This window comes from Cordyceps javanica, chromosome 1 (assembly GCF_051103115.1).
Source record: "Cordyceps javanica chromosome 1, complete sequence".
In the NCBI taxonomy this organism is placed as follows: domain Eukaryota; kingdom Fungi; phylum Ascomycota; class Sordariomycetes; order Hypocreales; family Cordycipitaceae; genus Cordyceps; species Cordyceps javanica.
The window spans coordinates 2887251-2903060 of NC_139295.1; the positions used below are offsets into that span (position 1 = coordinate 2887251).

At 55.0% G+C, this 15810-nt stretch overlaps 4 protein-coding genes across 4 annotated transcripts; 2 read left to right on the forward strand and 2 right to left on the reverse strand.

Moving 5' to 3' along the window:
* Nucleotides 1-2419: 2419 nt before the first annotated feature.
* On the reverse strand, nucleotides 2420-3082 carry V2A60_000878 (uncharacterized protein; the record flags this gene model as incomplete). The annotated part of the gene is made up of 1 exon (XM_083252244.1): nucleotides 2420-3082. One exon carries the CDS (start codon nucleotides 3080-3082, stop codon nucleotides 2420-2422), a length of 663 nt encoding a protein of 220 aa, XP_083108370.1.
* Nucleotides 3083-6571: 3489 nt separating this feature from the next.
* On the forward strand, nucleotides 6572-10431 carry V2A60_000879 (carbamoyl-phosphate synthase (glutamine-hydrolyzing) CPA2; the record flags this gene model as incomplete). Its single annotated transcript, XM_083252245.1, has 4 exons — nucleotides 6572-6911; nucleotides 6970-8651; nucleotides 8881-10257; nucleotides 10324-10431. The coding sequence occupies 4 exons, from the start codon at nucleotides 6572-6574 to the stop codon at nucleotides 10429-10431; spliced, it is 3507 nt and encodes a 1168-aa protein (XP_083108371.1).
* Nucleotides 10432-11352: 921 nt separating this feature from the next.
* Nucleotides 11353-13481, reverse strand: V2A60_000880 (nuclear protein localization protein 4; the record flags this gene model as incomplete). Its single annotated transcript, XM_083252246.1, has 4 exons — nucleotides 11353-11676; nucleotides 11726-13178; nucleotides 13226-13350; nucleotides 13398-13481. The coding sequence occupies 4 exons, from the start codon at nucleotides 13479-13481 to the stop codon at nucleotides 11353-11355; spliced, it is 1986 nt and encodes a 661-aa protein (XP_083108372.1).
* Nucleotides 13482-14725: 1244 nt separating this feature from the next.
* On the forward strand, nucleotides 14726-15776 carry V2A60_000881 (Sec63 complex subunit SEC66; the record flags this gene model as incomplete). The annotated part of the gene is made up of 3 exons (XM_083252247.1): nucleotides 14726-14831; nucleotides 14977-15269; nucleotides 15474-15776. 3 exons carry the CDS (start codon nucleotides 14726-14728, stop codon nucleotides 15774-15776), a joined length of 702 nt encoding a protein of 233 aa, XP_083108373.1.
* Nucleotides 15777-15810: the final 34 nt, after the last annotated feature.

A 15810-nucleotide genomic window follows, 5' to 3' on the forward strand; every position in this document is an offset into this window, starting at 1 on the left:
GGCTATTGCCGATGGCGCAGGTACCCGTGATCTGGTCAGGGATGCTGTGGAGAGGGAAAAGAGACGAGCGCCAAGGTGCCGGCCTGTTCGCCTGACGTGTCAGTACATACTGGTAGTTACTTGGCGCTGGTGGGGGAAAGTATGCACTTCTCCCTCCTCGCTCACACACTGGCTTCCTATTTCTACACATCAACTCTACTCTATAGACTTGGCCGAGTCAAGTGCGACGAGGCTTGACCGGTCCACTGATGTTGCCTGTCGAGTGGCAAGTCCTGCTGCAGATATGCTATACGCGGACGAAACAAAAACAAATACTTTCAGTGTCGTTTTAAGATACAGATGCGATAGTTAGTTGGTAGCCAGTGCCGCCACTGCGTCAAAGCGGCAGACTCAATACCAAACCCCACAGGCAGCCGCAGCAGCAGTAACAAGGTTGTAGTAATCATTGAAGCTGTGCGCCCGCAGTGGGATTTCATGCAAGCTCTTCGCTGCTATAGGTTGATCTCGCGTTAGAAATTATTGTCAAATCATACTGGTTAATCTTTCGACCTATAGATAGGCTGCGCCATCATGTGGCCCGGGTAGACACACAGTATGGCGTCTCTTCCTGATCCGCAACCTCATAACATCGTGTTCAATGCCTAGACTTTAACTGCCAAGTCATAGGTCTGATTTCGAGGTCCTTGAGACAGATTAACCCTGGAATTCTTCAACATGAACGAAGCATTACTTTTTCAGACTCTGGGTAGCCTTCTCTCGATTCCCATGTGACCAAATATATTAGTGTAACCAACTCGCAAATCAAGGAGAGAGACACGTTTGATCTCCTTGCCATCTGGTTCTTTGGTGCAGACTGATTCATCGTGTGTGGGTAGGACTGATGTCGGTAGCAATGCAATAAACCCAGCAAACCGGCGGATGACCGGATTCGATCTCCATAACGATGATGAAATATGATTCACACACGCGATTTGCTCGATCAGCACTTCTTCACTTGTGTCGCAGAGCTGTTGCTATCCACGGCCTACATTACACTACTAAGAGTGCAGGTTGACACCAATGCAAACGCAGTGCTTGGCAACACCCTGGCACAGAGCCTTCTCGTTGATGTCGAAGAATCAATGCAAACGCATACATGAAACAAAGCAGTTTGGGGCAATCCGCCATGGCGTTTGACGTGACGCGCGCATTCTAGCGTGCTGTTGGTCTCTACGAAATCCAGACACTTTCTCCCTTGGCGGTCGTTGCCTGGACTGAAGTCTGCTGGTCGCTAGTGTCCACCGGGGCATGAGTACTTGCAAAAGGGCGCGAATTATGATACCGTACCTGGCTTCCGGACCTTCCCATGGCAAAGGCGACCCAAGTCCAGGGACTGCAGCCCCTTCACTCGGTCGCTGGTCGGCGTCGGACCCATCGCGGTGGCGGAAGCGGCGCAACAGCGAGTGAGCATTTGTCGCACAGGGGCTGTTTGTCATCTGGAAGTTCTGGGATGGAAAAGGGGGGGGGGGGGGGGGGGCACCCCTTTCATGTACAGTGACAAAGTTGCATTCGCGCAGGCAAGGCGGGGGTTTTTGGTGGGAGGAGCCTGCTTCGACGAGCCGACTCCCGAAGTTCGTGTGGTAGCAGGCAGCGCGCGTGCGCGTTGCGATACGGGAGTATGGGCTCTTGTCAACGTTTATGACGGGGCCGAAAAAGCGCAGAGTGGTTTTTGCGCTGCCGGCTGAGACGGAGAAACGTTGCAATGTTTTTGATCGACGTTGCTGGCACCCGACGGCCGAGGGTTGGGCAGTGCGAGCCACGTTGTTGGCGCTGCCAGATGTTCGGTGGCTTGTCGAGATATGCAGGGCATATCTGACAGCCGGGGAGCAGACTCAATATTCCTTCGAGCTTGGTCGTGATGGACATGAGGTTGGGCGTGAGTGCAGCAGAAAAAGCATACGCAGCCGTGTCAAGGAGTCACGATGGGCACATCATCCTGAGTGCGGCACCGAATTCCACACTGATAGCAAAGCTTATGGTGGTACCATTATAATTCTCGGCTAACTACTAGTAGGGGTGTCTCTCTAAAGTCTCTACTCGATTTTTTTGAACCAACGACAGTTGAGCCGGCCCAGGACGGCGATCACTTGGAACACCCAGTTTGGCCGGCACCGTGCTTCCCGCCGCATTATTGTTCGACAAAGGCGCTGGCTTTCTAGCGACCGTAGAGCTCAGCTTTAATTACCGCCGCAGAATTCACCGGTAAAAGCAGGCGACCCTTTGGCCGCTCTGATCGCCATTTCCCCCTAGACTCCGGTCACATGCCAGCTAGATATAATGTACATTGCTCTGTATAGAAACCCAAAATGATATCCAAGACACGCAAGACCAACGCCAAAAAAGAAAAAAATCTATAAATTCAACTTCCCACCTCGTGCGCTCACGGCACGAGCTTGAACATGGCCAAAATGGTGGCCCTCGTCGTCTCCTCGTTCTCCCTGTCGCCGACGAAGGCGACGTAGCCGTCCCCGACCGGGGCCATGACGACGGCCGACTCGACGTGGGCGCGGCGGGTCTGGTTCTGCGGGTACAGCTCGTAGAGGACGTCGTCGGCGCTGCGGACGCGGACCGTCAGCTGGCTGAGCTCGCAGACGCTGGGCATGGCGACGAGCTGGTCGCGGAGGTGGCCGCTGAAGACGACGCCGGCCCAGGGGTTGAGGCGGCCGCCGGCGTGCATCTCGTAGCCGGCGAAGCGCCAGTCGAGGCCGAACTCGCGGAAGACGAGGCGCAGCGCGTCGGGCTCGACGACGGCCGGGAAGACGCCCGCGAAGACGACGGTGCCGCCCATCTGCGCGTACATGTTGAGCAGCCCGGCGACGGCGGCGCGGTCGTCCCCGTCCGCCGTGAAGCCCGCGTCGAGCACCAGCACGCCCGCCGGCACGTAGTAGCCCAGCCGCTCCGTCACCTCGCCCGCCGACGTGGCCCAGACGAGCTCGACGCGCGCCGCCAGCGCCTGCGTCAGCGACGCCCACTTTTCGTTGATCAGGTACCGGCTGGGGTCCGGCCCGCAGCTAATTACCAGCAGAGGGGATTCCGCGACCATGATGGTGGGTGAGGGCGAGGACGGTGCCGGGCTGGGAGTCGTCGTCGTGTAAGTGGACAGCGATGGTGGTGGCGGTGGTGGTAGTGGTGGCGGCCGGCGGCGAACCAGACCAGAGCGGTGTCGGTGGCGGCGAGCGTGGGAGGAATATTGGCTCAGGAAACATCGTCTTTCTACCTTCTGCCCTTGAACCGATACATGTACATATATATATGTGTGTAGGGCAAAGTCAGAAGATGGTGCATTGCTGCGCCGCTCTTCAAGGCCGCTGCAGTGCTTCCCGAGTTGTGCAACCACTTATAAAAAAAATTATTAGCTGCCCCAACCTGTGTCTCTTTTTTTCTCAGATAGGAAATGCTTCTTTTTTTTTTATATTGGTGTGTGACCCGTGCCAGAGAAAAGAAACGTGCCACCCCGGACCGTATCTCTGCCCAACAGCCTGGCCCAAAAATACGATGTTGCACACGCGCAGCAAGCCCTGGACGGTCTTGGGGGCCCAAAGCTGATAAATAAACCGAGGAGACTGCCGCGTGCTGCGGTCTGCCGTGCAGCGTCGGCCCAACGCAGGCGCAAACATGTCGCTGACCGGGCAAGCGTACAAAAACGACGACAATCGAGATACAGGGCCAGGGTGGTGGCAAGATCCAAAAAGGTTGAAACGGACCCCAATGGGATACAAAAAGGGTGATTCGATAGCAAACTGGCACAAACTATACGGAGCCGTTGCATTGTAATGGCACTGAATCTCACAAATAATCAGAAAGAAAACTGGAGCACAATTCATATATTTGAGAAACCAATTAGTAAACACTAGGTATCACAGGGCTGTATGCAAGAAGGCACACGAAGCATACGTCATGTTGCATATCATGTCGTGTTGTGTTGCATGCGGTCAGCATAGACGCTCAAGATTACTCCTCGTTCAGGATCAAATTGGCAAATATCCTGCTCAAGATTTGACGTCGATTCATTTCTCATGTTTCCAGCACAGTGTTGGTGAGACTGCCGACGACAGGAGCTCTTGTCCGAGAACGCCGGTTGCCCTATCGCCGAGCTTCTTGGTGGGATCGGGAAGAATTCCAGGGTATCAAGGGACATTGCTAATGAAGTTGTACTCACCGAGAACCGATTTCGACCGTCTTTCTGCAATGCCTTCCTGGATGCGTCGCCGACTGCGCCAGTTCGGTCACAGGTCTGGTCACGCCACAATCGATAGTGGTGGTAGGAGGATGAGTACACTTGATAGAGCTGGTCAGTTTATCAGGTCTAGGGTTAGTGGCGAAGATGGCAAGGGCTCTGTCGCACACGGCTCAGGGCGTCCGACTATGGACATGCTAGGAAGCCATCATAGAGCCGATTAGAGCGGGAACGAAGACCATCGAGACGTGGCATTGTTCATTTTCGGGGCCAGGGCGAGTGAAGAGTGGGAAGATCCTCGCTTGTGAACCAAATGTCTATGTGAAGTTCATCGCTCGCGTTACTTGGCGATACCACATCACTTATGCGCTGGTGAGAGTCGGTAGGTAGATCATCGCATGTAGGGCTAGCTGGTGGCGGAGCGTGGTCTACTCCCCATTGTCAGCGCCTCGAGGATGCACGGGGAATATGAGCCGTCCATATTTCGGGAGGAGATGGGGGGGCCAGGGGCGTGGCAGACTGCTTTGTCAGCTACCTGTTGGCTATCTGAACCCTGTGTGTGAAGGGGTCATGCGCGTGTGCCACTACAGGATTACTAAAAGCTGTTGGCATGGAATGAGGTTAAGAGAACATCCTTCCGATGTGGTGTTGGCAAAGCAATAAAATTCTATGCCCATTTCCCATTTCCCGCGATGTCAGTGACCGACTAGTGCTGCCAGTGTCATTTGCTGGCTGGTAAGCAAGCATAGTATCACCCATAGTAATGCCTGACAGTTCAGGCGCGCCATCATTCCGAAGGGGAGCAGCAAAGCACCAATTGGAATGGAGAGTGCGACAACGCGCCTCGGCAACCGACGTGGCTGTCTAGTGGTGGTGAAGATGCGTGTACTTTGAAGCGTAAAAGGAAAGTAAAGAAGCGGACAACCGGCCTGCATTCGTTTAATACCGGTACTGGACTACTTACTGGTAGCTACGGGAGAGAAACCCCTGCCGTCATCAATAAAAGTAGTTTAGCCGGTGGAGGCGCATCTGCCGGGCCCGGGCTAGCCTTGGGGGATCTGCTTTTGGCGGTGTGTGCCTGGCGATGGGGGAGGGCACGTGAGCCGACCCCGGCAGAAAAAAAAAGTTGGAAATTGGTGATTGAGACAGGACAAAGAAGAAGGAAAAAAAATTAAACGGAGAACAAAAAAACAGGGAAAAATGACTTGATCTGGCTGGTAATTGTATAAGAGAAAACCGGCTTGATTCTGTACTTGCGTAGTCTCGAAGCAGGTAATTTTTTAAATGCGCCGGTCGTGAGGCAATTAATGCAGCATCTGATTCATACCTAGGTAGGTAGGCGCTGGAAAACCCGCCGTGTTGCTCCGGGTGGCCAGGTCACGGTGGGTGGCCGCACGACCGGCGTCAACTACCTAAGTGCCAGTACTACCTAATAAGTATGGATAGAGGTGCGTTCCTTACTTTTAGGGTGGCTGCATGTTCGGCGGCGCCAGTAAGTAATAAGTATCAACTTACAAGCTGCAAGCTGCTTGTATTTGCATTATATTAGTGCTCATCGCAGCAATCAGTTCAGCGGCCTGCAGGCTGCAGGCTGCAGCTCTCACTCTCCTAGGTACCTAGGTACTAAGTAGGTAGTTAGTGGGTAACCAGGTACCTAGGTACCATAACGGGTGACAAGACAGACTGTTGGTACTGTTGAGCACTTGGCCCGCAAATGGCTATAATACGAGGTCTCGATTTTGGCTAGTAAATACGTAATAAGAACAATAGTTCTTTTTGCTTCTTTTCTCCTATTGAGTTAATCTGTATTTGAGAAAAAAAAGCTTTATAGCTTTCAGTTTGTGTTTATGAAAAGTAAGCTCCGTCTTGTGCTTAGGCGGTCTATTTTGTCCCCCGCCCGCCTACCTACCTACAGTGTCCCACAAAAAGCACCCTGCTGCCAGTAAAAGACGCCGGCATCGCTGCCCCGGAACAACCCTGCTTGCTTAGCCAAGTACGTACCCAGGTACCTATCTTATCTCTGACTCCCCCAACCAATGCTCCTCGTCTGGTCGCTCCCCCAGCTTCAGCTTCTCTCCCTCCGCTCACCGGACCTGTTTTATCTGCATCTTGCTCAACCAACTCCACTCCACCTCCATTTTCTCTGCCAGAGCGAGTCACAGTCCAACCTTTTTTTTTCTGCCCGCTAATACTTGATCGTCTACCCTCTCACAAACTAAACTTTTTTTTTCTTTCTCTTTCCTTTTTTATATCTCCAATTGCGCACAAAAAGCCAACACCCAGGGGCTACATCGCTACACACAGGCTGTGCTCCCTGCCTGGATTGCCTCTGCGCCCGCGACAGTCACCGCTGGAATGCCTCTCTCTGTGCCCGTGGCCGCCCTGGCCCGTCGAGCCCCGGCCCTGCTCCGACACGGACGCAGAGTGCCCCAGACCCTCGCCGCGCGCTCCTTCACTTCGGCTGCTGTCAACAGCTCTGCTCGGCAGTCAATTCGCCTCCAGCAGGCCAAGCGATGGACTCCCACCACCGCCGTCCGCTGCTATAGCGCCGGCGTGTCCCAGGAGGCCCCCAATCCCAAGGCCTACCTTGAGAGCGGTGTCATCAAGCCGCAGCAGACGGTAGATGTAAAAAAGGTCCTCGTCATTGGCAGTGGTGGTCTTGCCATTGGCCAAGCCGGCGAGTTTGACTACTCGGGTTCGTCGTCTTCTTCCCCTCTACTCAATTGAACCTCTCACCTGACTCGTCCCTCCAGGTTCGCAAGCTCTCAAGGCCTTGAAAGAGGCTGGTGTTGCTTCCGTCCTCATCAACCCCAACATTGCCACGATTCAGACCAACCACTCCCTCGCCGACGAGGTCTACTACCTGCCCGTCACTCCCGAATATGTCTCCTATGTCATTGAGCGCGAAAAGCCCGATGGCATCTTCCTCTCCTTTGGTGGCCAGACCGCCCTCAACCTTGGTGTCCAGATGGAGCGTCTGGGTCTCTTTGAGAAGTATGGTGTAAAGGTTCTCGGCACCAGCGTCCACACTCTCGAGCTCTCCGAGGATCGCGACCTGTTCGCCAAGGCTCTCGAGGAGATAAACATTCCCATTGCCAAGTCCATCGCCGTCAGCACCATCGACGAAGCTCTCGACGCCGCCGACAAGATTGGCTACCCCATTATTGTCCGTGCCGCGTACGCCCTCGGCGGTCTGGGCTCCGGCTTCGCCAACAACAAGGAGGAGCTCCGCAACATGGCGGCCCGTTCCCTGACCCTTTCGCCGCAGATTCTCGTCGAGAAGTCGCTCAAGGGCTGGAAGGAGGTCGAGTACGAAGTTGTCCGTGACGCTAACAACAACTGCATCACAGTCTGCAACATGGAGAACTTTGACCCTCTGGGCATTCACACTGGTGACTCCATCGTCGTCGCCCCCAGTCAGACGCTGAGCGACGAAGAATACCACATGCTCCGTTCGGCCGCCATCAAGATTGTCCGTCATCTCGGTGTCGTTGGTGAATGTAACGTCCAGTACGCCCTGCAGCCTGATGGCCTCGACTACCGTGTCATTGAGGTCAATGCCCGTCTCTCCCGCTCGTCGGCCTTGGCTTCCAAGGCCACCGGATACCCGCTCGCCTACACCGCCGCCAAGATCGGTCTTGGTCACACACTGCCCGAGCTGCCCAACGCCGTCACCAAGACGACCACGGCCAACTTTGAGCCTTCCCTCGATTACATTGTCACCAAGATTCCCCGCTGGGATCTGTCCAAGTTCCAGCACGTCAAGCGTGACATTGGCAGCGCCATGAAGTCGGTCGGCGAGGTCATGGCCATCGGTCGCACCTTTGAAGAATCCTTTCAAAAGGCTATCCGTCAGGTTGATCCTCGTTTCGTCGGTTTCCAGGGCGACAAGTTTGACGACCTTGACTTTGAGCTCCAGAACCCCACTGACCGCCGTTGGCTCGCCGTCGGCCAGGCTATGCTTCATGAGAATTACTCGGTCGACAAGGTCCACGACCTCACCAAGATTGACAAGTGGTTCCTTTACAAGCTGCAAAACATTGTAGACTGCACTCGTGAGCTCGAGTCTGCCGGTGGTCTCCAGTCTTTGCAAAAGGATCAGGTACTCAAGGCCAAGAAGATGGGTTTCTCTGATCGCCAAATTGCAAATGCTGTCAAGAGCACGGAGGATGAGGTCCGCGCGTACCGTCTCGGGTTTGGTATCCGTCCCTGGGTCAAGAGAATCGATACGCTGGCCGCCGAGTTCCCTGCGAACACCAACTATCTCTACACTACGTACAACGGTTCTTCGCACGATGTCACTTTTGAGGATAACGGTACTGTCATTCTTGGCTCCGGTGTATACCGTATCGGTAGCTCTGTCGAATTCGATTGGTGCGCTGTCAGCGCCACACAGGCTCTTCGCGAGATGGGCGAGAAGACTGTTATGATTAACGTAAGTATACGAGAACCACAATTGCTTTCATATTGTCGATTGCCCCGTCCTCATCGGTGTGAGCTCGGCTCCAGACCCACACCTGCCACCCATTAGTCCCACCGTTACCTCTGCCCCACAAATCACCACTTACACACCACCACGACAACGTCGAAACCGCTTTACATCAATCCATGCCACCTCAATTCGCAATGTTTTCACTTGTCACATATAGCTAACACCCTCCAAGTACAACCCGGAAACATACAGCACCGATTTTGACACTGCCGACAAGCTCTATTTCGAGGAACTCAGCTATGAGCGTGTCATGGACATTTACGAGCTCGAGGCTGCCAAGGGCGTCGTGGTGTCTGTCGGTGGCCAGCTTCCCCAGAACATTGCCCTGCGCCTGCAGGAGACTGGTGGGGCCAAGGTGCTCGGTACCGACCCCAAGGATATTGACAAGGCCGAGGACCGTCAAAAGTTCTCCGAAATCCTCGACAGCATCGGCATCGACCAGCCCGCGTGGAAGGAGTTGACCTCTGTTCAGGCCGCCGAGGCCTTTGCGCAGGAAGTCGGCTACCCCGTTCTTGTCCGTCCTAGCTACGTGCTCTCCGGCGCTGCCATGACCGTCATTCGCAGCCAGGAGGACCTCAAGGACAAGCTCGAAGCCGCAAGCAACGTCTCTCCGGACCACCCCGTCGTCATCAGCAAGTTCATCGAGGGCGCGCAGGAAATCGACGTCGACGGTGTCGCCTCCAAGGGCGAGCTCGTCATCCACGCCGTCTCTGAGCACGTCGAGCAGGCTGGCGTCCACTCGGGCGACGCCACGCTCGTCCTGCCGCCCGCCAACCTCGAGGACAACGTCATGCGCCGCGTCAAGGAGATTGCGCAAAAGGTCGCCAAGGCCTGGAAGATTACTGGCCCCTTCAACATGCAAATCATCAAGGCGGACAACCCCGACGGTGGCGAGCCGCTCCTCAAGGTCATCGAGTGCAACCTCCGCGCGTCGCGTTCGTTCCCCTTTGTCTCCAAAGTCCTCGGCATCAACTTCATCGAGGTCGCCACCAAGGCCCTCGCCGGCAAGGATGTCCCTGACCCCACCGACCTCATGGCCGTTGAGCGCGACTACCTCGCCACAAAGGTGCCGCAGTTTTCCTGGACGCGTCTCGCCGGCGCCGACCCCTTCCTCGGTGTCGAGATGTCCTCCACCGGCGAGATTGCCTGCTTCGGCAAGAACCTCGTCGAGGCCTACTGGGCCTCTCTCCAGTCCACCATGAACTTCCGCATGCCCGAGCCCGGCGAGGGCCTGCTCTTTGGCGGCGAGGTCAACGAGAAGTGGCTGACCACGGTCGTCGACTACCTCGCGCCACTCGGCTACAAGCTCTACGCCGCCGGCAACGACGTAAAGGAGCTGCTCGAGCGCGAGTGCAAGGGCGGCGTCAGCGTCGAAGTCATTGAGTTTCCCACTGACGACAAGCGCGCCCTCCGCGAGGTCTTCAAGAAGTACGATATTCGCGGCGTCTTCAACCTGGCCCTCGCCCGCGGCAAGACCACCCAGGACGTCGACTACGTCATGCGCCGCAACGCCGTCGACTTTGGCGTCCCTCTGTTCATGGAGCCCAAGGTACGTCCCGCATTACACACATGCACGCTCTCGTCGTTGTTGATATACTAAAGTCTCTTCTTTTAGACTGCCATGCTCTTTGCCCAGTGCATGAGCGAGAAGCTGCCCCGCCCCGAGGGTATCCCCTCCGAGGTCCGTCGCTGGTCCGAGTTCATCGGAGGCAAGCCTCTGTAAATTGGAACACTACCATTTTGGAACTAAAATCGGTGATTGGAGAATCAGAAAAAGCGTTTCTAGGGGCAAGGAGAGGACTGTATATCCCTTGCAGAAAGTTGAATAAAAAAGGGCAGGATGTTGTATCTTATCAGTTTAGCAACGGTCAGTAGGGGCCGTGTGCGATATCGTGTTGTTCCCGTGGATGACCGGGGGGGCTTAGGATTCAAGTAACTTTGGCGTACAATATATTCCTTTCATCATTTTTTCACAAAGATCAATCCCTACAACCAACTTCAAGTATCTCGCGCGCGAATACATCATGGTGGATTCTCTCCTCTCTTTCGCTTACTTGCTGTTGTAGCTGCAGCGACACTACCACGAACCCCCGTTGCTGGTGACGAAATAGGCATGTTATCCCGCAACATGCCCACGGGGAACGGGATATATATGTACGAGCGTTTTCGGGAGCACATGCGTTCTGTGGCGCGCCAAGGGCTTGCCAGAAGATCGCATGTATTTGCGTCCCCCTCTCTGGGGACGGTCGTGCGTACGTACGGTGAAAGAATTCAAGATTTTGCCTCTACGGTGGTTCATTCACACCTTCCTCCAGCCTGGGAAGCGGCTTACCACCACCAATCAATCATCATCGGCCACCCAAGACTGAGTTTTGCTTTAGTCTGTTACTTGATTGTCGCTGTTAAGCACAATTGTGGCTGAGTGAGTACGTACAGTTGACAGTTTGACAATCAATGGAAGATGAGTACCAACGTAGATTATGATACAGAAAAACTATCTATTGGTTGCTCCGAGTCATCGTCACTAGTACCTCTACCAAACGCCAGCCATATCTCCTATACAGCGAAATGCGACCCTTGATATCCATCGAGTACCATCCTCTATGGTACATCACCAACTATGTGCCAACCCCCCCACACATGTTTACTGCGGTCGTGGCCGACGCTCATTTAGCCTAAAGGCAGCCATCCGTTTAGTCAAGGGCTCATCCGGATCGCGGGGTATGGGGTGGTTCAGGGAGGAGGTGGAAGTGGAGGATGGTGCAGGGGAGGTGGACGCAGAAGGTGACGAGCCGTCGGCGGCCGCGGTGGCCGCTGCGAGGCTTTCGTCGCGTCGGCGCTTGGGGATTCGCTCACCAGTCGATTGGAGGATGGCCCGCAGGGTCTGCCATCCTTCTGTGGAGCGCAGCTGGAACGAGTCGGCGAGGTCGTGCTGGCTAGCCACCTTGCAGAGCAGCGCCTCTTCATCCTGGGTATTGTTAGCGCATTGAAAGGGTTGCGAATTTGGCAAGTCCTACCTTGGACATGGTGCCCATTTGGTGGAGAAAGCATAGCAGGTGAAAGTTGGAGACTTCCTGGCAGTTGTCGCTCGGCTTCTGGCCCGGCTTCATACCGAGAGCCTTGGCCACGGCATTGTGCTCTTGGCTCTCGCCAATATATTCGCGATTCTCTATCGGGAAGCCTGTTTGTGTAAAGGTTGGCTTGGGGTCGGCAGGGAAGCCGTGTGTAAGAGTAACAAAGAGATACTCGATAGGAAAGGCAGGCTTGGCGTTCTCTTGTACATTGGCACCGTACTCGTTGACTTTGCGAAAGAAGACTTCGGGGATGTATCGCGTGCGGCTTGTCGAGCCGTCGTCCTCCTCTTCGCTGCGCACCAACATTTGCGTAGGGTCCGCAGAGGGCTCGATGATGTCGGCGCGTACCATCTCGACGGCGTCATTGGAGGCCTGGTACGCCGAGATGGAGATCTCGCCGTCTTCATTGCCCGAGATGATGCAAGTAACGAAGCTTGAGCCAAATCTGCCAGTGTCGCTCCATTTCGTCGGTCGTGGGTACTGTGCTTGTAGACGTGCAGAAAAGCAAGTCTCTAGAGAGCTGAGGAAATAGGAATCGGCATGTCGCTTGCAGATCACAGAGCCATCTCCCTGGCCAGCATCAAGCAGATCGGTCCAGATAACGCCCACAGGCTCCATACCGCACAACTTGGCAACATGATCAATGTCTTTTTGGTTCTCCCAGGCGTTGAGTGTCACGCCATCCATCTCATCAACCTGCGGCGGCTCGTAAATGGCCTCAACAACAGCCTTGGTTCCAAGGGGGACCTCCGCATACTCTGCATATCGTCCATATAGGTAGCCTAATCGCTGCGAGCCCGTTTTGCGCCAAGCGTCGATGAAGCCGTCAATGATGGACGGGCTTGAAAATTCGACGTGGTCAACCATGCGAAACGGCTGTGGATTCAGCGTGATGGCGCTGGGCTGACATTTCGTGCAGACACCTTCAGGCCACTGGGGGTGGCCAGACGGACAGTCACGCCTGACTCTGTAAAACGGTTCGGCCAGTGGCGGGATGTAGGAGCTGCCGAGCTCGGGCTTGTTGGTGGCCGAGTTGATTTTGCGCAGGTGGGAGTGGAAAGAGGGGTATTTGATTTTCTTGTCGGCGAGGTACGTTGCATCAAAGGGGTCGAGAGGCTGGCAGTAGTCGCACATTCCCTTGGGGCCGTGGCGGCACATCTTGTCGCGGCCGCGAGGGATCTTGCCGTCGAGGCGGTCGAGGCGGTCGTCGAGGGGGGATTGCTTGACGACCTCCCAGGGTCTGGCTATTCTCTCAATCTTGGTGTCTACAGGAAAGTCCTCGCCTGGTAGCACGGGCTTGCCGTTAAGTTTGCCCGAGTTGATGGGCGCACTGCCGTTGGAGCTGCTTGCGTCGTCGCTCTTGTGTTTATATGTGATGAAGATGAGGTCGCCATGTCTGTGTACGTCAGTAGCTGTCGAGATATCTCGGGCCGGGCAACGCACGAGAGGCCAATCTGGCCAATTTTAAAATTGACAATGTCGCCGAGGCGCTTCGCGTCGTCACCTTTGGGTGAATTTGACATGCTTATCGTTTTAGGATCGACCGTGGGCGGGAGGTGAGGGAGCAGCTAACGAGTTCAGTAACGGTTCCAAAAATTCAGTCAAAAATTCCCACCTGCTGTCCCATCTCGCCGAATGTTGTTGACGGCTCCACGGTCAGGCGAACCATGCCGTCGGGACCGCGAATTCGTAGCAACATGTTGGCGGAGAGCTGTGTCGCGGGGTAGAGGCGGGTGCGCAGCCGGTAAGCTGGCCAAGCTCAGCGGAGGCTTTTTGATGCGATTGGAGGGGAGAGTTTCAGTGTCTGGCGCAGCGCAGCACCGTGGTCGAGAGGATCGGTACGTCTGGAAGGTGAAGAAGATGCGAAGGAAGTGCTGAATGATGTCGACGGCGACTTGATCGGTGGCGTCGGAGCTTTGGCGGAGCACACACTAGCCACAGTGTTTGTTGATTGGTAACGCACCAGAAACGGCGGAGTTACTGACAAGATTGCGAAAAGGGGTTGGATTTTTTTTTTTAATTATGCATCAAAGATCCAACTAGTACTCAATTGCTTCTGCACTTCATTTGCTGTATGCTATCACGGCATGTTTGCACGGAGATTATTAGTGAGCTAGCAGCAGCGTCATTACGGTGGTGCCTAGGAACAAGTGTGGCGCGTGGCAATAGCACCAAATAGACACCCATAGGCACTGTCTGTACAGCCCGCATCGTATAGCCCACTTTGCGCTGCTTGACTGTAATGTCTGATGGATAACGGAAAATCACGTTCAGCATGTACGGGGAAAGGTAATTTTAAGGACCTGGGTATTCCGGGCTTCTAAAAAGTCTACTACCAAGCAGACACATTCATCCTCTGATTGTGGCTGCATGACCATTTCAGCCTTATCACTAACAGCCGTGAGCTGAGGATGCTTATTGACGTAGACACAGTCCTTGTCGCTTTTGTTTTTGACTTTTTTTTTTGACTTTTGACTTTTTCCCTTTGATTTTCTTTCCAATTCTCGCACTTGTCGTCGTTCTTTTTATCTTTCTGCCTTGTAATCCGTAAGTATGGTGTACATCTGTAATTGCAAGGAGAAACATTAGCCCGGCATACATTGGCAGTGAAAGGCAACGCTGGTACGTACCGGCTCCACTTACCTTGGGGTCCCCCCCAAAAGTGGCCACAAGCTATGATTATCTGTCCACAGCTGATTAACTCGGCCCTGGCGTCACCAGATTTCCACATCGCCAAATTTCCCGTCTCTACCCTCCCGCCGCGCTTTTTCTTTCCGCGCGCGTGCAGACAATTCCTTGCAGGCACTCGGGCAGACGAACCTGCAAACTCCATCCGCCCGCGTCGACCGCCGTATTTTATCGCCTTGGCTCGCCGCAATCGCATCCGCCAAACGGGCACACACCACATCACCACATCACCAACTACCTCCGGACCCGGCCAGCATGTTCAGCATTGACTGGAAGGGGCTCGCGCTGCCCTTTGCGTACCTCATGGTCCTGAGCGGTGCCCTCATGACCTTTTCCACCATCTACCGCAAGCGCAAAGCCGGTATGTTTCTCCGCCTATAGTCTGTTCCGCGTAACGCGCAAGGACTCTCTTGGAGGGGGGCCGACTACACGAGATGTCAGAGGAGAAAGAGAGAGAGAGAGAGAGAGACAATAATTTGCTAACATATACCCGTTGTTGTTCTCAGCTGAGAGCGCAAACCTCGCACCCTGGTTCGGCCCCAACCTCCAGCGCAACGTCTACCTTTCGCTCCTCCACATGGAACCCGAGGAGGGCAAGGAGGGCGTCCCCGACAGCGTGCTCAAGGCCGCTCTGGTGCGCCGCGCCGTCGAGGATATCCAGCGTCTGATACAGATCAAGACGGCCAAGCAGGCGTGCAGTGCGCTGCTGCAGCGCGGCAGCGTCGGCGATGACCTGTGGCAGCGCTTCCAGCGCGCCGAGCGTGAAATGGAGGATGAGCTGCGCGATGTCGTCACAGAGGTAAAGATCCCTTGCTTTTTTCCTCCCCTCTTCTTCCCTCGCTTCGCTCGACGTGTAGAAGGAGATATACTGCCGTCGTTTGTTTACGTCTACGCTCGCCATGCCCGCGTAGAGTCTTGGCAAAGGCCCTTTTTTAACTTTCCCTCTCTCTCTTTTTTTATTTTTTTTTTTTTTGGCTGACCATGCGAAACCAAATTCTGACAGGCCAACGCCCTTGCACCTACCTGGGGCCACTCCATCTTCCAGTCGGCGCACGAGATTGCCAGCAACACCCGTCTCCGCGAGAGCCTCGCCGAGATTGAGGCGCAGACCGAGTCCGAGAAGCAGTGGTGGGAGAAGCGCCGCGGCCAGATCCAGAGCGACTTCATCCGCGAACTCGACCAGGAGCAGCAGGCCGCCACCGCCGACGGCGCCGGCCCACAAGGCGCCAAGGTCAGCAAGAGCAGCACCGTCGCCAGCGAGGACGAGGCCGTGCTCGTGGACACGCCGGCCAAGGGCAAGAACTAGAAGCGCTCGCACAAGGCGCGGCGGTCCGGTAAAG